At 35.9% G+C, this 17,951-nt stretch overlaps 1 protein-coding gene across 1 annotated transcript in view; it reads left to right on the top strand.

Annotated features, from left to right (window-relative positions):
- The window catches only part of LOC121857503 (sodium bicarbonate cotransporter 3-like), a 104,089-nt gene that overhangs the window by 19,104 nt on the left and 67,034 nt on the right, over positions 1-17,951 (top strand). Inside the window, 6 exon segments of the mRNA XM_042353590.1 lie at positions 808-1,046; positions 2,757-2,798; positions 5,225-5,369; positions 5,998-6,217; positions 11,035-11,170; positions 11,406-11,414. Of these exon segments, the coding sequence (XP_042209524.1) occupies positions 808-1,046; positions 2,757-2,798; positions 5,225-5,369; positions 5,998-6,217; positions 11,035-11,170; positions 11,406-11,414 (791 nt within the window).

Genomic DNA, 17,951 nt, shown 5'->3' with positions numbered 1-17,951 from the left:
ACCTGTTGGTGCATATCCCTCATGGGGAGTCACTGACTGTAAATTATTGTAAACACCTAGTACTGTATCAGGAGGACCATATGTCTGTTCCAATGCCTATGAACAGTGTATCATAACTAAACAATGGAATATAGTGGCCAAAGTTATAACTGCTTTGTAAATGTTTATCAGTATAAATGATGGCTGCAAGAGCTGTAAACTATATAGTATTAGTTGACAAAGAGTGGTGCCATTTTTATTTTCCAAACTGTTCTTGCCAGAGAGCAGCAAGGATACAATTTATAGGTGAAGCAATTTACCATAAATTCTGTCTTTTACTTGTTAAATTGTGGCCTTGTTTCATTGATTGATGAGGTATAATAACCAGGTGTTGGGAAAAGTGCCATGTGGTCACACATAACACATTAGTTTTAATTCAATATGTACTGCGAATAACAGGACTTTACAGACGGGTGAAACACAGCTTTGGAGATGGTCCTAATAATGGTTGCGTGATAAATGTGGTCTTATATATATAAATAAAGATAATGTATAACAGAGTGTACATGCCAAACAAATTGCTTACAGTTTAATGATCTGTTTGTTTAGCAAGATTAAATAAAAAATTACTTGTGCATGGATTTTGATGTCAGTAGATCTTTGAAATACAGTAGATGGATTAGTGTCATGAATATTGAACAGTAACTCCTTTTTAGTATGCTTATATGAATTGTAGTAATGGTATCAATATAATGAAGTGTCTGCACCCCTGGCCTTGCTAATGGGTATAATTTTCTTCTTGTGATCCTCAACAATGGATGGGTTCAGCAGTAAGAAAATGGAGAGCACTGGTAATGCCACTTCCCCAGAGGAGGAGCCCCCAAGGGATCCTGGCGTGACCCAGCACCACTCATTCAATGTCGAGGAACTGGAAGGGCACCATGCCCATTCCATGTATGTTGGCGTCCATGTTCCAGGGGCCTACCGCCGCCGTTCTCGACACCACCGTCACCGCCACCACCACCACCACAAGAATGCAAGCAAGGATGGTACTGAGAACCGTCCAGGTGAGTCATCTCTTGTTGTCTCAGTCTTTTTGGGTGTACAGTACAGTGCTCCCAAGACAAGAAATTTAAAAAAAAAAAAAAAATAATAATAATAATAATAATAATAAAAATGTTTGCTGGGGTAAAAGTATAATCTCTTGTCAACTGTTGGACAATGTTATCGTTTGTAAGGCACATCTCGGTGGTATGATTTTATTTAAAAAGTTTTCAAAATATTAACTAGTACCTGAATATGAAATTATTTACCCGATATGCAGTTCCCCTTTACCGGTAGTTAAAAAAATTACATCTAGAAAGTGATAGATGTTAGATTTAAATTTAATCCAATTTACTACATAGTATTATTTTTGTGACTACTGTGCCTTAGTAGTCCGTTTTTGTTCATTTGCTGATTGTTATTAGAACTGTTAGGGAATGTGAAATATTTTTTGCCTTTAACTTGTTAGTGTCTGACATGACAGCACAAATTGAGTACAGTCATATTGTCACTTCAATGTTAGAAAAGCTTAAAATTTTGACCTATGAATGTCTATACAGCACAGGTACTAGAATAGGAACCTGTAGGTTTGGATTATACAGTACGTACAGTACATTTAGCTGTTTATCTAGGACACAAGCACAAATGTACCTCTATTTCATAAGCATATGTGCATACAGTTCCAAATGTACAAAAAATTATTCAGTTCTGTTTAGCAAAATTATATCTCAAGAGACAAGCTGTTTCATCGAGAGGATGAATATTTGTCTATTGCCATATATCAGGAGGAGGCCTGAAACATGCTTTCCATCTGTACGTTTATCCAAGTTGCGAATACGTGATCACAAGATGTTGAACTCGAGTTCTGATCGTTGGTACTAAGCTGCCATATGTGGGCCTCTCATATAATGTCCTTTACTGAAATCATGTTTTCCTTCCTATTTTGGGAGGAATTATGGTTCACTTTGTCTTCTTGGGTTACCAGTCTTAGGGGCAGGGGAACTGGGTCTTGTTTACCATTGATTTGCTCCAGAGTTTATTTCCCTTTTCTAATCAAGGGTCAAGACTTACACTGGAGATTGATGTTATGTGTCACTATCAGGGTCTGACAAAATCTTCAGCACTGAATGGTTGAAAACTTTCCATGGATCCAGAGTCACACACACACACAGTTAGCTTTGATATAATAGTCGCACCAGACTTGTGTTATCTGGCTTTTCAGTTTTGTTGGATCCTGGTTGTCACAAGAGGCAAAATATTCTTATAATCTTGCAGCGTATCATTAAGTACAGTATTACCATGCTACAGATTAAACTTGAATTATTATAAATTTAAAGTTGAATTTCTCTGAAGCTAAAGATATTTGGATTTACTGTATATGAATTAATTACTACTGTCATTATTCTGCATAAATTCTCCAAAACAGATGGATGTTTAACTGATTTAAAACCTCAGTGAACCTACTTTCCCTCATTAACTTGAGGAGGGATTAAGCTTGAAATAACTTATACGGTAATGCTACACAGTACAGTACAGTACTGTAATGTAATGTTATTAGTTACATTGTTTATAATGATAATAGTAATTTGGTACAGTATTTATTACATTATTCTATGATATGTGGCATAATATGCCACTCCACCCCAAGTGGTTGGGATTGTAGTGAAGTTAATTAGAATAGAATATTAAGGTATTGATGATGTGGCTTGATGGCGACCCTCCACTCCCTGCAGTGATGCCCCCGCTTGACGAGGACTGCCCTGATGGCTTCTCTTGTACGCCACCTCGTTCCAGGCCAGCCATAAGGGACTGCCATGGAAACATGATTCCCCATAAGAGTTGCTCCGTGTATCTCATAGTTACTCGCAAGTCCCAAGTTGAATGAAGGAAAACTGGATGAAATGTTTAATTTAAAACTGCTTCCATAAATATTAATTGTTATACAATAATTTCTCTGAGTAAAGGACCAGGTTCTTATGTATGATATCACATACAGCATATAATGAATTACACGAAGATCTGTATTTCGAATAAATACAGTAAAGCCTCTTTACTACAAAAAAAAAATGATTTGAAAAGTTCTTGCACTTTTTCTGAGATCAGAAATACTGGTAACCCTTTCAGAATGTGACAGCTGTCAGCACCGTACTTGTTGTATATATGGTACAATATCTTAACTAATGGTGTGACACTATCTTCTCTTTTTATGCCTCTTATTGAAACACCTGTCCTGAAAATATCTACCTACAATTTTCTTCAATTTTAATTTTGATGTCAGGATCCGACATTGTTTCTTGAGAATTTGTGAGAGTATTGGACTACTCCAACCTCAGATGTCCTTATCCTTCACCATGAAAAGCTATGATGCAAATAAGATACTGTACTGTACCTAAAATAATTTTTGTTGAAATAGATTTTGGAACCTGTTTACATTACGGTACTACTGCACAGTATATAAATATGAATACTACAGTCTTTATACATCTAACTGAAAAGGCTTCAGGGATGTACCGATGTAGTCATAGTAATATTGTCTTGATTGGTTTCTACATTGTAATGAAAGTTCTCTTGTGAACATTACCACCACTTATTATAAAGATTTTCTTAACACAGTTGATAAAACCTCATTGAATTTGTTCTCTGTTGGGGGATCAGCCATATTGTTGGTGGCTTTACTTTGATTCGTGGGAGGTAACTATAACTAGCTTGATAAACAAATTAGGATTTTACAGCTAAGTGAAATGAGCTTTGTCAGAATGAAGAGGTTTTACTGCAATTCATTTGAATAACTAGATTATGTGCACCTAATTTGAGGATCCTCGAGAAATTAATGTAATGATTATGATGGATACGGCATGGGGGAATCATGGTCTGGGTTGTCCCTCCTGCGTGAGCCTTACCCGTAGTAGTGCATGATGAGTTCTTTTGTAATAACAACCATAGCTTGTGAACATAAGTGAATAGACTCTTGTTCCTTTTGTTATATGAAAGTTATTATGGACCTTGGTCTGGCTCTCAATTTATTTTTGCCTGAGCCAGGTATGCCATATCCTGTGTAAAAATAAACAGATTGCATGCATGAGACTGATTTGGTCATTGTGTGCATGTGAGGAGAGCTATAGTGTTTGAGTTGGAATAAACCAGACTTTATCTAAGATCGTTAGATTAGGTTTGGTTTGTTTGTGTTGGCCGCTATAAATGGTAATTATGTGCACAGGCTGTGGCAAACTCGGCTCTCAAGCAAAAAGAAACAGAAAGCAAGGCCTGGATTAGTACCCACAACCCTGTTAAATCGTGATGAGAGTTTTGCTCTTATGTCTTTTAACTAGTAATACACAGATAAGAGAATGTCTGGTCATTTCGTTTTTGTCTTGGAATGAGACTTAATTCCATTGTGTTCACCCCTGATACTGTGTTTTTTGCCATGGGTAAGCTTGTTGATTTTGTTACTTGTCTGTCTTTTTCTCAATGAATGAAGGTTTACAGATGCAAGGACTATGTAAGTGAGTGGTGGCTTCTGTAGTTATTTAGGAAAGTCTCTTTTGCTTATGCTATAAAATCAAACATAAGTATACTGTACTAACATTGTATGGTTTATGTATTGTAGTTTATAACTTAATAAATTATACGTTTTTTGGGTTTATGCAGTACTGTATAGTGGTACTAGATGATACAGTATATAAAACTAAATTTGCAACAGTAGAATATATTACTCGAGCAGTTGTAAAAATTTATGATAGTGTAGTATAATGTATTGTTCCTTTATTTTTCTTCTGTGTACAGTACTCACAATCTTGTCAGTAGCCATTTTTAAAACTTCTGTTTTTTAATGTGGGATTATCTTCCAACGTTGACATTCATGGTACTGTACTGTGAATCCTGCCAGTTATTACATAACTTAAATTATTTCGTTGTGGCAGTTTTGTGATGAAAATTTTGTACATTTGCAACTTGCCATTCTTAGATAATAATTTCAATTCTAAATTGTGTTATTGCATATGCTATAAAATTTTACTGTTGCAAGATGAGCTGCAATGGGCTCGGAACAACTTTAAACACCAAAATTTTTTGTAATTTTTTCTAATGACTCAGTAGTGTTTGCTATTACAATTGAATGTATGTTGTATGTGTCTGTATATGTCAATAATTTATGCTTTTTCACTTTTTATTACATTACATACACCTTTTCTTTGTTCTACAGTAACTCCTCCAAGCCAACGTGTGCAGTTTATTCTGGGTGAGGATGATGATGACACTGGTGCTCATGACATTCACCCACTCTTCAGTGAGATGGAGACCCTCACAGAGATGGAAGGAGGAGAAATGGAGTGGAAGGAAACTGCCAGGTATGTTAGTGCAGGGTAGTGTTGGTTAGGGTAGGGTAGGATAGTTTTCATTTTAGGGAACAATACAACTGAGTGAGTAAACTAGATTTGTAGAGAATATGTATAAGAGCAAACAAGATGAATAGGACAGAGAAAATAGTTGGGTGATGGAGGATGTTGCCTGAAAATTAACTTGATGTGTAGAAGGTAATGATGGAAACATATCATATGTGATACTGTACTGGGATGAAGTGTGAAGTGATGAGTAAATCACTTAGATATCTTTGGACCACATTGTGGAAGGGAATCACCATAGTAGAAGACATCTTTTAAGGGAACTAGAAAGAAAAGATGTCGAGGGACAGAGTTTTTTGTTGAGTTGGGCCACTGTGTTCTTGCAAGAAAGAACTTCAAGGAAATAATGTAGTTAGAACTTGAGATAATGGTTTAGTAATATTTTCAAGATGCAAGGAATAGGTTATTGATGCCAAATTCTGTGTTGATCTGAAGTTGTCGTGATATGTTTTATATTGCTACCAACAGCTCAGCAGTGTGTTTAGTCTACTAACTCGGATATAAAATGTTACTGATTCCATAACAAATTTATTTGTATGCTGACATGGCATATGAGAAACTTTTGTGTTTCCAGGTGGGTCAAGTTTGAAGAAGACGTGGAAGAAGGTGGTGAACGTTGGTCCAAACCTCACGTAGCAACATTATCTCTACATTCCCTTTTTGAACTTCGTTCTTTCCTTCTTAATGGAACTGTTATTCTTGATATGGATGCTACATCTCTGGAACAGATATCTGATCTTCTGTTGGATAATATGATCAATCAAGGTCAACTTACTTATGAAGGCAGGGAAAAGGTAATTTACTTGCATGAGTTTTTGCTCTTGATAGTTACTGGGATCACCACTATATATGTATGTATGTATGTATGTATGTATGTATGTATGTATGTATGTATGTATGTATGTATGTATGTATGTATGTATGGATGGATGGATGGATGGATGGATGGATATATATATATATAATCTATATATATATATATATATATATATATATATATATATATATATATATATATATATATATATATATATATATATATATATATATATATATATATATATATATATATATATATATATATAATCACCTAAAGAAGTGAATGTGATTTTTTTCTCTGATTACAAGATTTGTTATACTGTACTGGCATTTACGGTGTTATACCATTGGTTGAATTTTGGCACAATACTGTGTGCCTGCCTGCCATTAGTAATAATCCAGGTTCGATTCCCGGCACTCCACTTTTAAGACCCCAATGGCTGAAGAGGTGACCAACACGGGAACCCAACGACTACACCGGCAAATGAAGGCAATGCATGATGGACAGGCTGTTAAGGTGAAATCCAACAAACTGGGCTATCAGCTATCCACTTCAACTCTCCTTCTCCTCAGTCGTTGCAGCTACCTTTACCATTGGATCAGGAAAAGGGAGAGCCAAGATGTGTAGTTGCAACCTGCGCTCCTGCTTCACCACATTAATTGACTCAAGCGTAGCCATCATCCAGCTCTTCATACTTTTAATCATCATCATCACAACCTCTACACTCCCAAAAGTCATATGGCGACAGACAAGTGGCGATGGGGACAGGCAGAGATGACTGCCGGGGGTTTGTAGTCATAACTCTGCACTTGGATGGCATAGGTAAGGTGGCCGTTTATGCACTGAGATCTAGGCAGCAGTGCGATCTGGTCCCGTCTGTGCAGCTGAGTAGCCCTTTCCAGGAGCCACTCTGCTCACCTCACATGGGGAGGGGCTAGAAAAGGTGCCCTAAACATAGCCTGCCTAAAGAACCAACCTGACTGGGCAACTGCACCCAGTAAGGTCATCCTAATGCTGTCAAAAACATAATCACAGATCAAAGTAAAAGAGCTCTCTATGTATAACGAGGGTTGACTCACAGAACGGGGGTCCGGCTATACCTTCTTCTGGAAGGGTAAGTCTGCCGTGGAGAGAAACCGCATTTATGGAGGTGGCTTTACCATTCACCAAACCATCCTACAAAGGCTAACTGAAATGTCTGTTGGGGTCAACGGGCGCCTCATAACGCTCTGAGTCACACTGAATTACTCAAATCATGCCTTCTTCATCACTGCATACCCCCCAACACTGGATGCAGAGGATGACATCAAGGAGGCCTATTGCACCGACCTTGACAGAGTGCTAACCTCTATCCCCAAAGAAGATAAGATTGTGCTCCTAGGTGGCTTCAATGCCAGAGTTGACAGAGATACTAACTTATGGCAGGGAACCATAGGGAGGAATGGAGTGGGCAAGTGTATTCCCAACTGCTTACTCCACAACAAATATGCTGCACACAACCTCATTTATCACCAACACCTTGTTTTGGCAGGCCAACAAGTTCAAGGGTTCGTGGCAGCACCCATGATCCAAACATTAACATCTCATTGACTACGTCATTGTCAAAGAAAGAGATCGCCGAGACCACTGTGACACAGATCATCGGCTTGTCAGGGCCAAACTCTTCCTTCATCATCGCCCCAAAACAGAGAAGGCAACAAGCCTCCAGAAGAGGATTTACCACCAAGCGACCGGAGGGTCAACTGGTGGAACATACTTTCAGAGAGCAGGTCGATGATGGGCTGGTAAACAACCCAACAACAAACAATGTAAAGCCAAGTGCTGAATCCTCAACGCTGTTATCACAAAAACCTGCAGCGGGACCCTCAGCCAGATCGAAAGAAAACACCAGGATTGGTTTGATTGGAATATCCAGGAAATCGACGTACTCATCAATGATAAATGTGCTGCTTTCACTCGCTGGCAAAACAACCCTTGTCTTGGACCAAAGCTGATACCTTCTGCCAGAAGAAAGCGATGGCCCAGCGCAAACTTTGCGGTCTAAAGAAGAAATGGTGGAAAAATAGATCGTGTGAAATGGAACAATGTGTGGATCAACACAAGATGCACAAATTTTACAATTCCACTAAAACAATGTACTGTATGGCCCAATTACTCAGTGTTGGAAAGAGCACTACCATTCGCTTCTCACCGAGTTCTCCTAAACACACTTCTTCCTGAGGCTTTAGACCATCACGTGGCGCCACTGACATGATCTTTGCTTCCCACCAGATACACCCACCTCTCGTTTTACGCGGGGGTTACGTTCTTGATAACCACCGCTTAATTCAAAAATGCATAAATTAAACACAATTTTCCCTTAAGAATGCATGTAAATGGTACAGGTTAGGGGAACCATCATATACCACACAGGGTACGAACAGTGCTCTCACTTAAACCAAGCACGCGGCCAACCTCCGACACACGCACTCCTTTCTGAAGGCGGGTGATCACATTTAATTTCACATCTATTGCGGTTGTTTTTCATGCCTTTTTAGCTTTAGGTGCCCCAGAGGAGGCAGATGGACATTTTCCAGACATGCTCATGGGGAAACAGTGTTTAACACTGAAAAGGTATGTGATAAACGCATAATCAAATGAGAGCACAGAGAAAAAGTAGTGCTGGTGTGAACTGAGAAAGCGATACGCAGGAAGCTTGCTGGACATCGTCACAGTTGTTGTATAGAATACTTCATTATCATCTTTATCTTCATCATTAGTAGTAATAATCTTTATTATTACATTTTTATAATAATTAGTATTATTAATAATACTGTAATATTAAAATTGTTGATGTTGATATGACTGCAACTTTATAGTAATAACTTTCAGGCACCTCACCAGGCATCACACGCGACTCCACTGCCAGGCGACCTGGCGAATACGAGCGATAAATTTAAACTGTCTTGGTATTAATTGAACAATTGCATTATTCCAAAAATGCTTAAATCAAACGTGTGTAAAACACGAGTTACCTGTACAGGAAAAGTGCAGAAAACAGTGTCGTGACCTGTAATGGTCTTCATCGACTTACCAAGGCCTTAGGTTCAGTCAACAGGAAAGCCCTCTGGTGGACCCACAGTCATTTTGGTTGCCCACCAAAATTCATTCCCATTGTGAGGCAACTCCACAATGGCATGAATGGCAGTGTCCTGCACAATGGTACCCAGTCTGAGTTCTTCCCCATCCAAAAGGGGGTAAAACAAGGGTGTGTACTGGCATCAACTCTCTCTTCCATTTTCTTGGCGGCCAATTTAGGCAGTGGGGTGGACATTCAGTACAGTACTGGATGAAGGGACTTTTCAACCTAAGACGACTCCAGGCAGGAAGAAAGGTGTCAGCCGCTTCCATCACTGAATTCAGTCTGCAGATGACCTCACCCTTGTCGCTCACACTGAACGCGACCTACAGGAGATCCCAAACACCTATGCAGATGCATTGGCACACTTTGGCCATGAGGTGAATGTACGTAAGACTCAAATTCTCTTAGAGCCTGCCACTGGCTTAGCCACAATCTCTACCATCCATCCAGCTTATCAGTACTACCCTCTCTAATGTTACCCACTTTCAGTATCTTGGCTCCCACCTGTCCACCACTGCAGATGTCGATGAAGAGATTCAACATTGGATCATATGGGCATCTCGAGCCTTTGGCAACTGTAGGGAGCTGAAATTATCTAGTGAGTGGCACATTTATTGATCAATGGTCCTCCCCACCCTGCTGTATGGCAGTGAGACATGGGTCACATACAGGAGGCACCTCAAGGCACTTGAAAACTTTCACCAACGTACTCTACGTTCCATCCTCCGAATTCATTGGGAAGACAAGAGAACAAATACCAGTATTTTCGCTGTCACCAACTGTAGGAGCATCGAGGCTGCCATTATCCATGAACTACGTTGGACTGGCCATGTTACCTGCAAGGACGACAGTAGACTACCAAAGCAGCTACTCTACACTCGCCTAATGAATGATAAACGTAACGCTGGCGGGCAACTGAAAAGGTATATGGATAGTCTTAGACAAATCTGAAAAAGTGCCAAATCGACCCCCTCACCAGGGTGACGATTACTTCACACCATAACGCTTGGAGGAGCACCACACAAGAAGGTGTCAATACTTTTGAATTTGCCCGACTGCATACTGAGGCAGACAAGTGCCAACACTGGAAAGATGCTACCACTGCCTCTCCCATACTACATGTAGCCCTCCACACATGCAACATCTGTGGACATCCTTGCTGGTCCTGTATCAAAGCTGGATGATCGTCATACTCGATTCCAAGTTACAACAAACTAATGGTAGTAGTGTAAAGAAGACATACATAGTGTGTCTTTGGGCAAAAAATTGATGTCATGCCAGCTTCAAACATGTACAAAATTCAGGTGTTATGGGAATATACTGTACAGTACAATATAGGTTTCCTCAAAACACCTGAAATTTGTATACCTGTACTGTCATTACTTTAATTTTTATGAGTACAAGTACTGTATAGATAATACAAATTTTTCTTTAAATGTATATACACATGGCCAAAATTGTCATGATGATTTATGAGTATAGATAATACAAATTATTCCTTAAGGTGCACTTATATGTGGCCACCAAAATCTATATAATTTTATTTGAACCCTTGATATTGTCACATAAACAGTGGAGAGAGTTTAGATAAGATTTACTACTTAATGAGAAATAGGTTAATTTTACAGTTTTAATGATTACGTACATAAACAAGAATTTGAATCCCACAGTTCCGTGATGCACTTCTACGTAAGCATAAACATCTCTATGAGAAGCAGAAAACTAATAAAGAGAACGGCAACATGTCCCGTCTGCCTTTAATCCGCAGTTTGGCAGAAATTGGACGCAATCATTCATCCTCCAAAAGTGAGTACCGCTTAAATTTGTGTATACTGTGTACATAGGTGTGTTGTCACCAATAATTTTCTTTAGTTTGAGAGAAAGTGGGTGTTGGACAAAATTTATATATCGTAGTAGTATATACAAATACTGTAAGTGTATTATATGCAAGCTATTAAAATTTATAATCTAAAATTAGTGTATGAAATACTGAGAATATTAATTTGTCTGCTATGGCGTATTTCTTTTCCATTAAATCAAGGAGCGGGTGGTAAGACAGGACTAGGGTTATCTTGCACTAGTGCACTAAGTAATTGATGACACCGACAGAAAACCGTGGTCAAATTAGATCCTAAACAACTTGTATAGTTATGACCTTTATTTTATGATTGTTTGTCGTAGCTTGCACAGTCACTGAGCATGGATGCATTTCTAAACGTGTAAATATTTTACAAATTTAAAGAATTTAGCAATGTTATAAATTTTTCTTTTATTTTTTGTTTTATTTTAATACGACATTCATACTAATATATATACAGCCACTCCTCAACTTACGACGGGGTTAGGGACCCAAATCCAGGTCGTAAGTCGAAAATGCGAAGATAATACATAGAAAATCTAAAATGGGTGTCTCTTTTTCTTCTCAGCACCACAAAACTCTCACTTTTAAGCTTGCCAGCCATTTTAAAGGGAATTACAAACAAAAATTTTGTCAGTACACAGTGCAATCACTAACTTCGGGACTCGAAAATACGTAAATTGAAAATAATTTGGTACGACTGGGGCGGTCGTAAGTCGAGAAGTGTGTGTGTTTACATATTATAAATATATATATATATATATATATATATATATATATATATATATATATATATATATATATATATATATATATATATATATATATATATATATATATATATATATATATATATATATATATATATATATATATATATATATATATATATATATATATATATATATATATATATATATATATATATATATATATATATATATATACACAATAAAACCTCGATTAACCGACCACATATGGGGGAAGGGGCCGACGGATAATCCAAAATGATCGGTTAATAGTAAATAAAGTCTACGGAAATAAAACATACATTTTCAAAGTACCTATCCCTAACCTACCTCATTTAAGTCCCTTTATTAATTTTTGTTCATTTGCCATTCATATTTCAATAGAATTTGCTTTAAAACATTAACCACTTTAGTAAATAAATATGAACCAACACAGAAACCGTGATAAAAATTGGATAAGTCAAAGAACATATGGCATCACGAAAATTGTGACCAAGTCCCAGGTTGCTGATCTGACTTTCTGCCTCATTTACACACAATTGCAGGGTCTCAATTGTTTCTCTTACTATTGACAACACAACATACATACAGGTACATTGTTTCTCCTCTAGATTTTTTTATTTTTGCATTTCTTTATGGTTCATTATTACTATTATTATTATCATTATCATTATTATCATTGCATTATAGCCCCGGCCCGATGTGGGTCAGTGACCTGTGCGGGGTAGGCTAATCCCGTAAAATAAAAATGTATACATTTATATAGTATATTTTTTTGAGGGGTCGGGATTGACGGATAGTCCGAAAGTCGATTAATCGAGGTTTTACTGTGTGTTTATATATATATATATATATATATATATATATATATATATATATATATATATATATATATATATATATATATATATATATATATATATATATATATATATATATATATATATATATATATATATATATATATATATATATATATATATATATATATATATATATATATATATATATATATATATATATATATATATATATATATATATATATATATATATATATATATATATATATTATTTTTGCACCTTTTAGCTTATTATTTACAGTTGGGTCTTGATCAATTGAACCACTTGGTACGTAAACCACGTGTAAATGAAATAACAGAACATATGGGATTAATTGAAATAGAGACTGGAGCCCCCAAACTCCACTTTTTCTGACACAATACCTATGTTGTAGTATAAATAACATCTTAATTTTATGATGGGCACACACAATTAATATTTAAGAGAAATACAGTCACGGTTAATGTCCATTCAAATAATGGACCCACCCCTCTTCTCGCTCTGGCTCCTCCCTCTCTGAGAAATGTTTGGGAAAAACACTAGGCCTACATGTTTAGTAATAAATAATACCTCAGACTAAAGTTAGGATAATATAATTGACATTGCTGGATTCCTTGCAGGACCAGGAATATTTTGAATATAAACGTCATATATTTTGCATAAAAGATAAAATTTTGGCTCTTTCTAATGAAAATTGTTACATTAGATCTAAAATGTGTATGTCTAATGCAAATTCCATGATATTTATATTTAGAATAATCACAATCTTATAAGAATTCCAGCAATGTAAATTATATTCTGGCTGGGTAATTTGTTTGAATTTTATGAGCTAAAACAAATATCTTCAGTAAATAAAAAAATTATACTTCACCCGCGTAAATGACCAAATTTGAGCGTAATTAAAGCATTTCATTCTGGCAAGGCACGGTAAATGACCAAACGCGTAAACAAAAACCGTGTAAATCCAGACTCAACTGTATTTTTACACAGTTCAATTTACAAATGATGACCTTTTTGCATCATAAATTTTGTAAAATTATCTAATGTATCTATACACTAATGAAAGATGGTTTGCAGTACTGTACTGTACTTCTTGCTGTCATTTTTTTACCATGTAGTGTTTCTGTGATTTCAACATGTGCAGTCTTCCATTAAATTCATTAGTTTCTAGCTTATTTACTGTGGCATCATTAAAAGGTTTTACTGATACTGATAATCACTTTTTATTACAATTAAAACTTCCATAGTGTTTCAAACTTTTAACAAAACTTTATTTTTTCATATGGTTACAATTTTCAAGGCATTGTGTTCAAGCATTGAATTTTGGTTGTGGATTGCCTTACAGGTGTATGATACAGTTTTTCTTTGATAACTCTCACATGTGCAACATGGATCAGTTTGTTCAACAATGAATTACTTTTATAGTGGACCTGGGACCGAATTCTTGAAAATTTTCACAATAATTATTTCTCCTGAACAGAGATATGAGAACGCATCTAACTAGTTCACTTTAGCAGTATAGTGACCAAAATGGTTTTGAATTTATACTAAAACTACTGTATCCAGATGCGTTGTCTGATCCGTAATTAGGAGAAAGAAAATTGCTTCCGTATCTTTGAGAATCTGGCCCCTTTGTTATAAAGTTAGTGATGGCTGCTTCAAAGCTTTTGCATGTACAGTATACATACCCTGGCATGTGTACCAGCAGCATGATTTATTTTATTTTTATGCATTTATTTATTTTTTTTAAGATAATCGGATAATGTTTTTCATTGGCCCAATTTCTGAATATGGAACTTCATTTTGTTCTATTTCACAATTTTGTTATCTCTGATGTTTTCACAACTGTTCAGCACCTACATTTTTTTTTTATACAATTGGGTATCTTAAGAGAATATTAACAGCCTGATTTGTAGAGATTTGTGAGAGCAGAAATTACCTACAGGTTTTTCAGGAAACTTTGATGTTGAATAAGATACTAATTTTTATTATTATCATTATTATTAAAACAGTATTTAATTCTAAGAGGATAATACTAAAAGACTCATTGACTGTTATAGTTAACAAGACTTCTTTTAGTTTACTACCCAATAGATTACATGTGATCAGTAAATTGGGTTTTATTTATCTGTAAATTTGAAGTTAAGACGTAATATTTAGAATCAAACCTCAACTGAATTGGAGAATTGACTATTGTATTGTTGTCTCACAAGATTAAAAAACACTAAAGCTAATATTTGACTGGGCTCTGCATGCATACAAGGCTTTATGGACCTCTTGTCAAGTGGGATAAGACGGTCCAATACTGGTCCCATGCCCACCGATTCTGTGCCGGAGGTTGCCCGAAATCGATCGAACAGCACGCCATCTCCGGCACACCCACTGCATCCCCCGATGGGTCCAAATTATGGTACTCATCTTCAGGTTCCAAGTGTTGCATCTGATTTATCCGGGAAACTAATGTGGCGCAGGCATTCAACAGGTCTAGGCAAGTTCACAACCACTGAGCAGCGATTGTATAAATTTGAAGTTGGTAAATAGGACGTTGAGAGTTACACGTTGCTGGAATTTTTCTAATCTGTAATATTGTATTGTATTTTATTGGAGAACTTCATTCATGTAATGATGTACAGTATTGTGTTGTTGAATTAGATACAGTAATCAGAAAAGTACATAATGTACATTAGTAGAAATCACTGTCCGTGTAAAAAATGTAACGGTAGCACTTTATATTAGGTTTACACTTTGTGCTCATAGTAGCTGTAGCAGAAATGATACAAGTATTTTATCACAAAAAGCACTTTGTAAATGTAGTTGCCAGATCTCGGTAGTGAGCGTGAGTAGTGCTTTATTTCAGAGTGCACTCAAAAACATATGCTGTGGTGTTCAAGGAGTGGTATTTAGGATTTAATAACAAAAGGCACATAGTACAGGTACTGTAATTGTAGTTTCTGGAGATCATAAAATTTACAACGTTTACTACAAAAAAATTAAATAATAATCAGTAAATGTGTAGTTTCCATGGGTTAAGAGTGATGGCAAATGTAATGATACCTAACTGAAAGTATTAATTACTTGTAGTTTGCTGGAGTTGAGAGTGACATTAAGGGTTTACCAGCACCAACATTTGTTCATTTTGGCTGCACATTTTTTTTCCCCAAGACTACAGACTTTACATTTCTTTATGCCTGTTGTTTTCTATGCGGTTGTTCTTTGCTGCTGTTGCTTGATATCTATGGTTTAAATGCTTAGATCACATCACTGCATACTTGGTTCTCTTATATGCAGATATGTCTATTTTTAAGACCTTTATTGCACTGCATTTTTATTATGGAATAATTAGTGAGACAAACAATGCAGTTTTGCTGTTTTTGTTATTTGTCTCATGACTTAAACATAGTTTGAAAAGTTTCGATGATTTTATGTATTAATGTCAAGTATTTGGTCTGTTTTCTGGCCACCCTTTATTTAGTTGGAAAAGGCTTTGGAAGAGTAAAATAAGTAAAGTACTGTACTAGATGTTGAGTATTAAATATCAGTCAGATTCTGTACTGTATTAAGAAATTTGTAGTTATGTTTCTTGATGGTTACAGTAGTGAATAGTTTTCTGTAGTGAGGTTGTATTAATAAGTGCACTTTTCTAAAATGGTTATTATTAAAGAATATCTAATTATCAGTTATACGCCTTAAATGAAACTTCAACATCAGCTATATTTTTTTAGATTACATTTTTGCACATTTTGTGTTTATCCTGCACTTACTTCGCTTCCAGTACAGGGGTCACCAGTGTTAACACCTCCGACCACATCACTGACAAAGACACACAGGTCACAAGTCAAATACACACAATTCATTTGCCTTTATGAAATATTTTCATTACATGACACAATAAATTATTCTTGATGAGTAGTCATATACATTTTTCAAATTAGTAAATTGGCTCATAGTATTTTTTAGTATGTCATTTATTGTGTTTGAAGAGTTAAATATTGATAAAAGCTACTTCTTCCTTACAGTGGTATGTAGATATACACTATTACTATAAGACCCTACACTGGTTCAGTGATAATCTTTTTTGTCTATTATTTGGAATAATGGCCACTTGAAATATGACTGGAAGAGAATTTGGCCACCTTTGGTGGTACAGTACATGCTTTTTACTTTAGATACACAGCATTAACACAGGGAATCTCTATAGTTTGTGGAATGTAATGCAATATTACACTATATGGAAAAGTTTGTTACTAAGCATATGTTTTGGATGGTGAAAGATTTTCATAGCATTGAGAGTTACAGTATTACAGGATATATGTGTTACTGATGCATGATAACAGGTTATATGAGGTGGCAGGAGTGATAGAAATCTTGAGAAATATTAGTGTAATGAGAACACATTGCAGTAACTGGAGTGAATGAATGACACCCTACAATTAGAAAAAATTTTGCTCACGACTTATCATGCCATTCAAATAAGAGAGGAAGATATTGCAGGAGTTAAAGGTTTATTTTATAAGATTGTCATTAAAATTTGAGTTGAAAATGGTTAAAGCAAAACTAACTTGATCATGTAGAATAGAAGGGAAACATTTGGAAATATAGGTGAGAGAGAGGTGATATGAATACTGTTGGAGCTTAGAGGTGGTGACGGTGTTGTTTTAATATTGGTTAATAATATTGTTCGTTGCATCCATATCAGAAATTACAGTAGTGAAGATATTGTTGAAAGATCTGTTTCCTGGGTTCCCTGTTGTTGAGTTTATTTGGATTAGAATGTATTAAAAATGTAATAAACATGATTTGATATCAGAACCATCACATTCACCTGTATTCAAGTGAGTTGGCATTTCTGGGGGCTGTTGAGTATATTTCTTTTAAGGCATGATATATTTTTAGTACAAAAAAGCCTTCATAATATATTAGATAAATTCAATACTTTTCTCTCTGTTTCTGCTTCATTGGTTCTATTTGTTGCCTCTTGACTCAAAGACTTGGGGAGTACGGCTACACTGTTGTCTGAAAAATCTTTGTGGGTTTCTTCTGGAAATAATATTAATAGAAGTGCTAGATTTGTTCCTTGTGGTTATTAATATGAAAAATAAAGCCTTTCCAATTTAGAGCTGTACCCTTACTGTGATGTA

This window comes from Homarus americanus, unplaced genomic scaffold, assembly GCF_018991925.1.
Source record: "Homarus americanus isolate GMGI-L3 unplaced genomic scaffold, GMGI_Hamer_2.0 scaffold54347, whole genome shotgun sequence".
Classification (NCBI taxonomy): domain Eukaryota; kingdom Metazoa; phylum Arthropoda; class Malacostraca; order Decapoda; family Nephropidae; genus Homarus; species Homarus americanus.
Note: the sequence above shows the minus strand (reverse complement) of the source record. Positions and strands in the feature narration are given on the sequence as shown.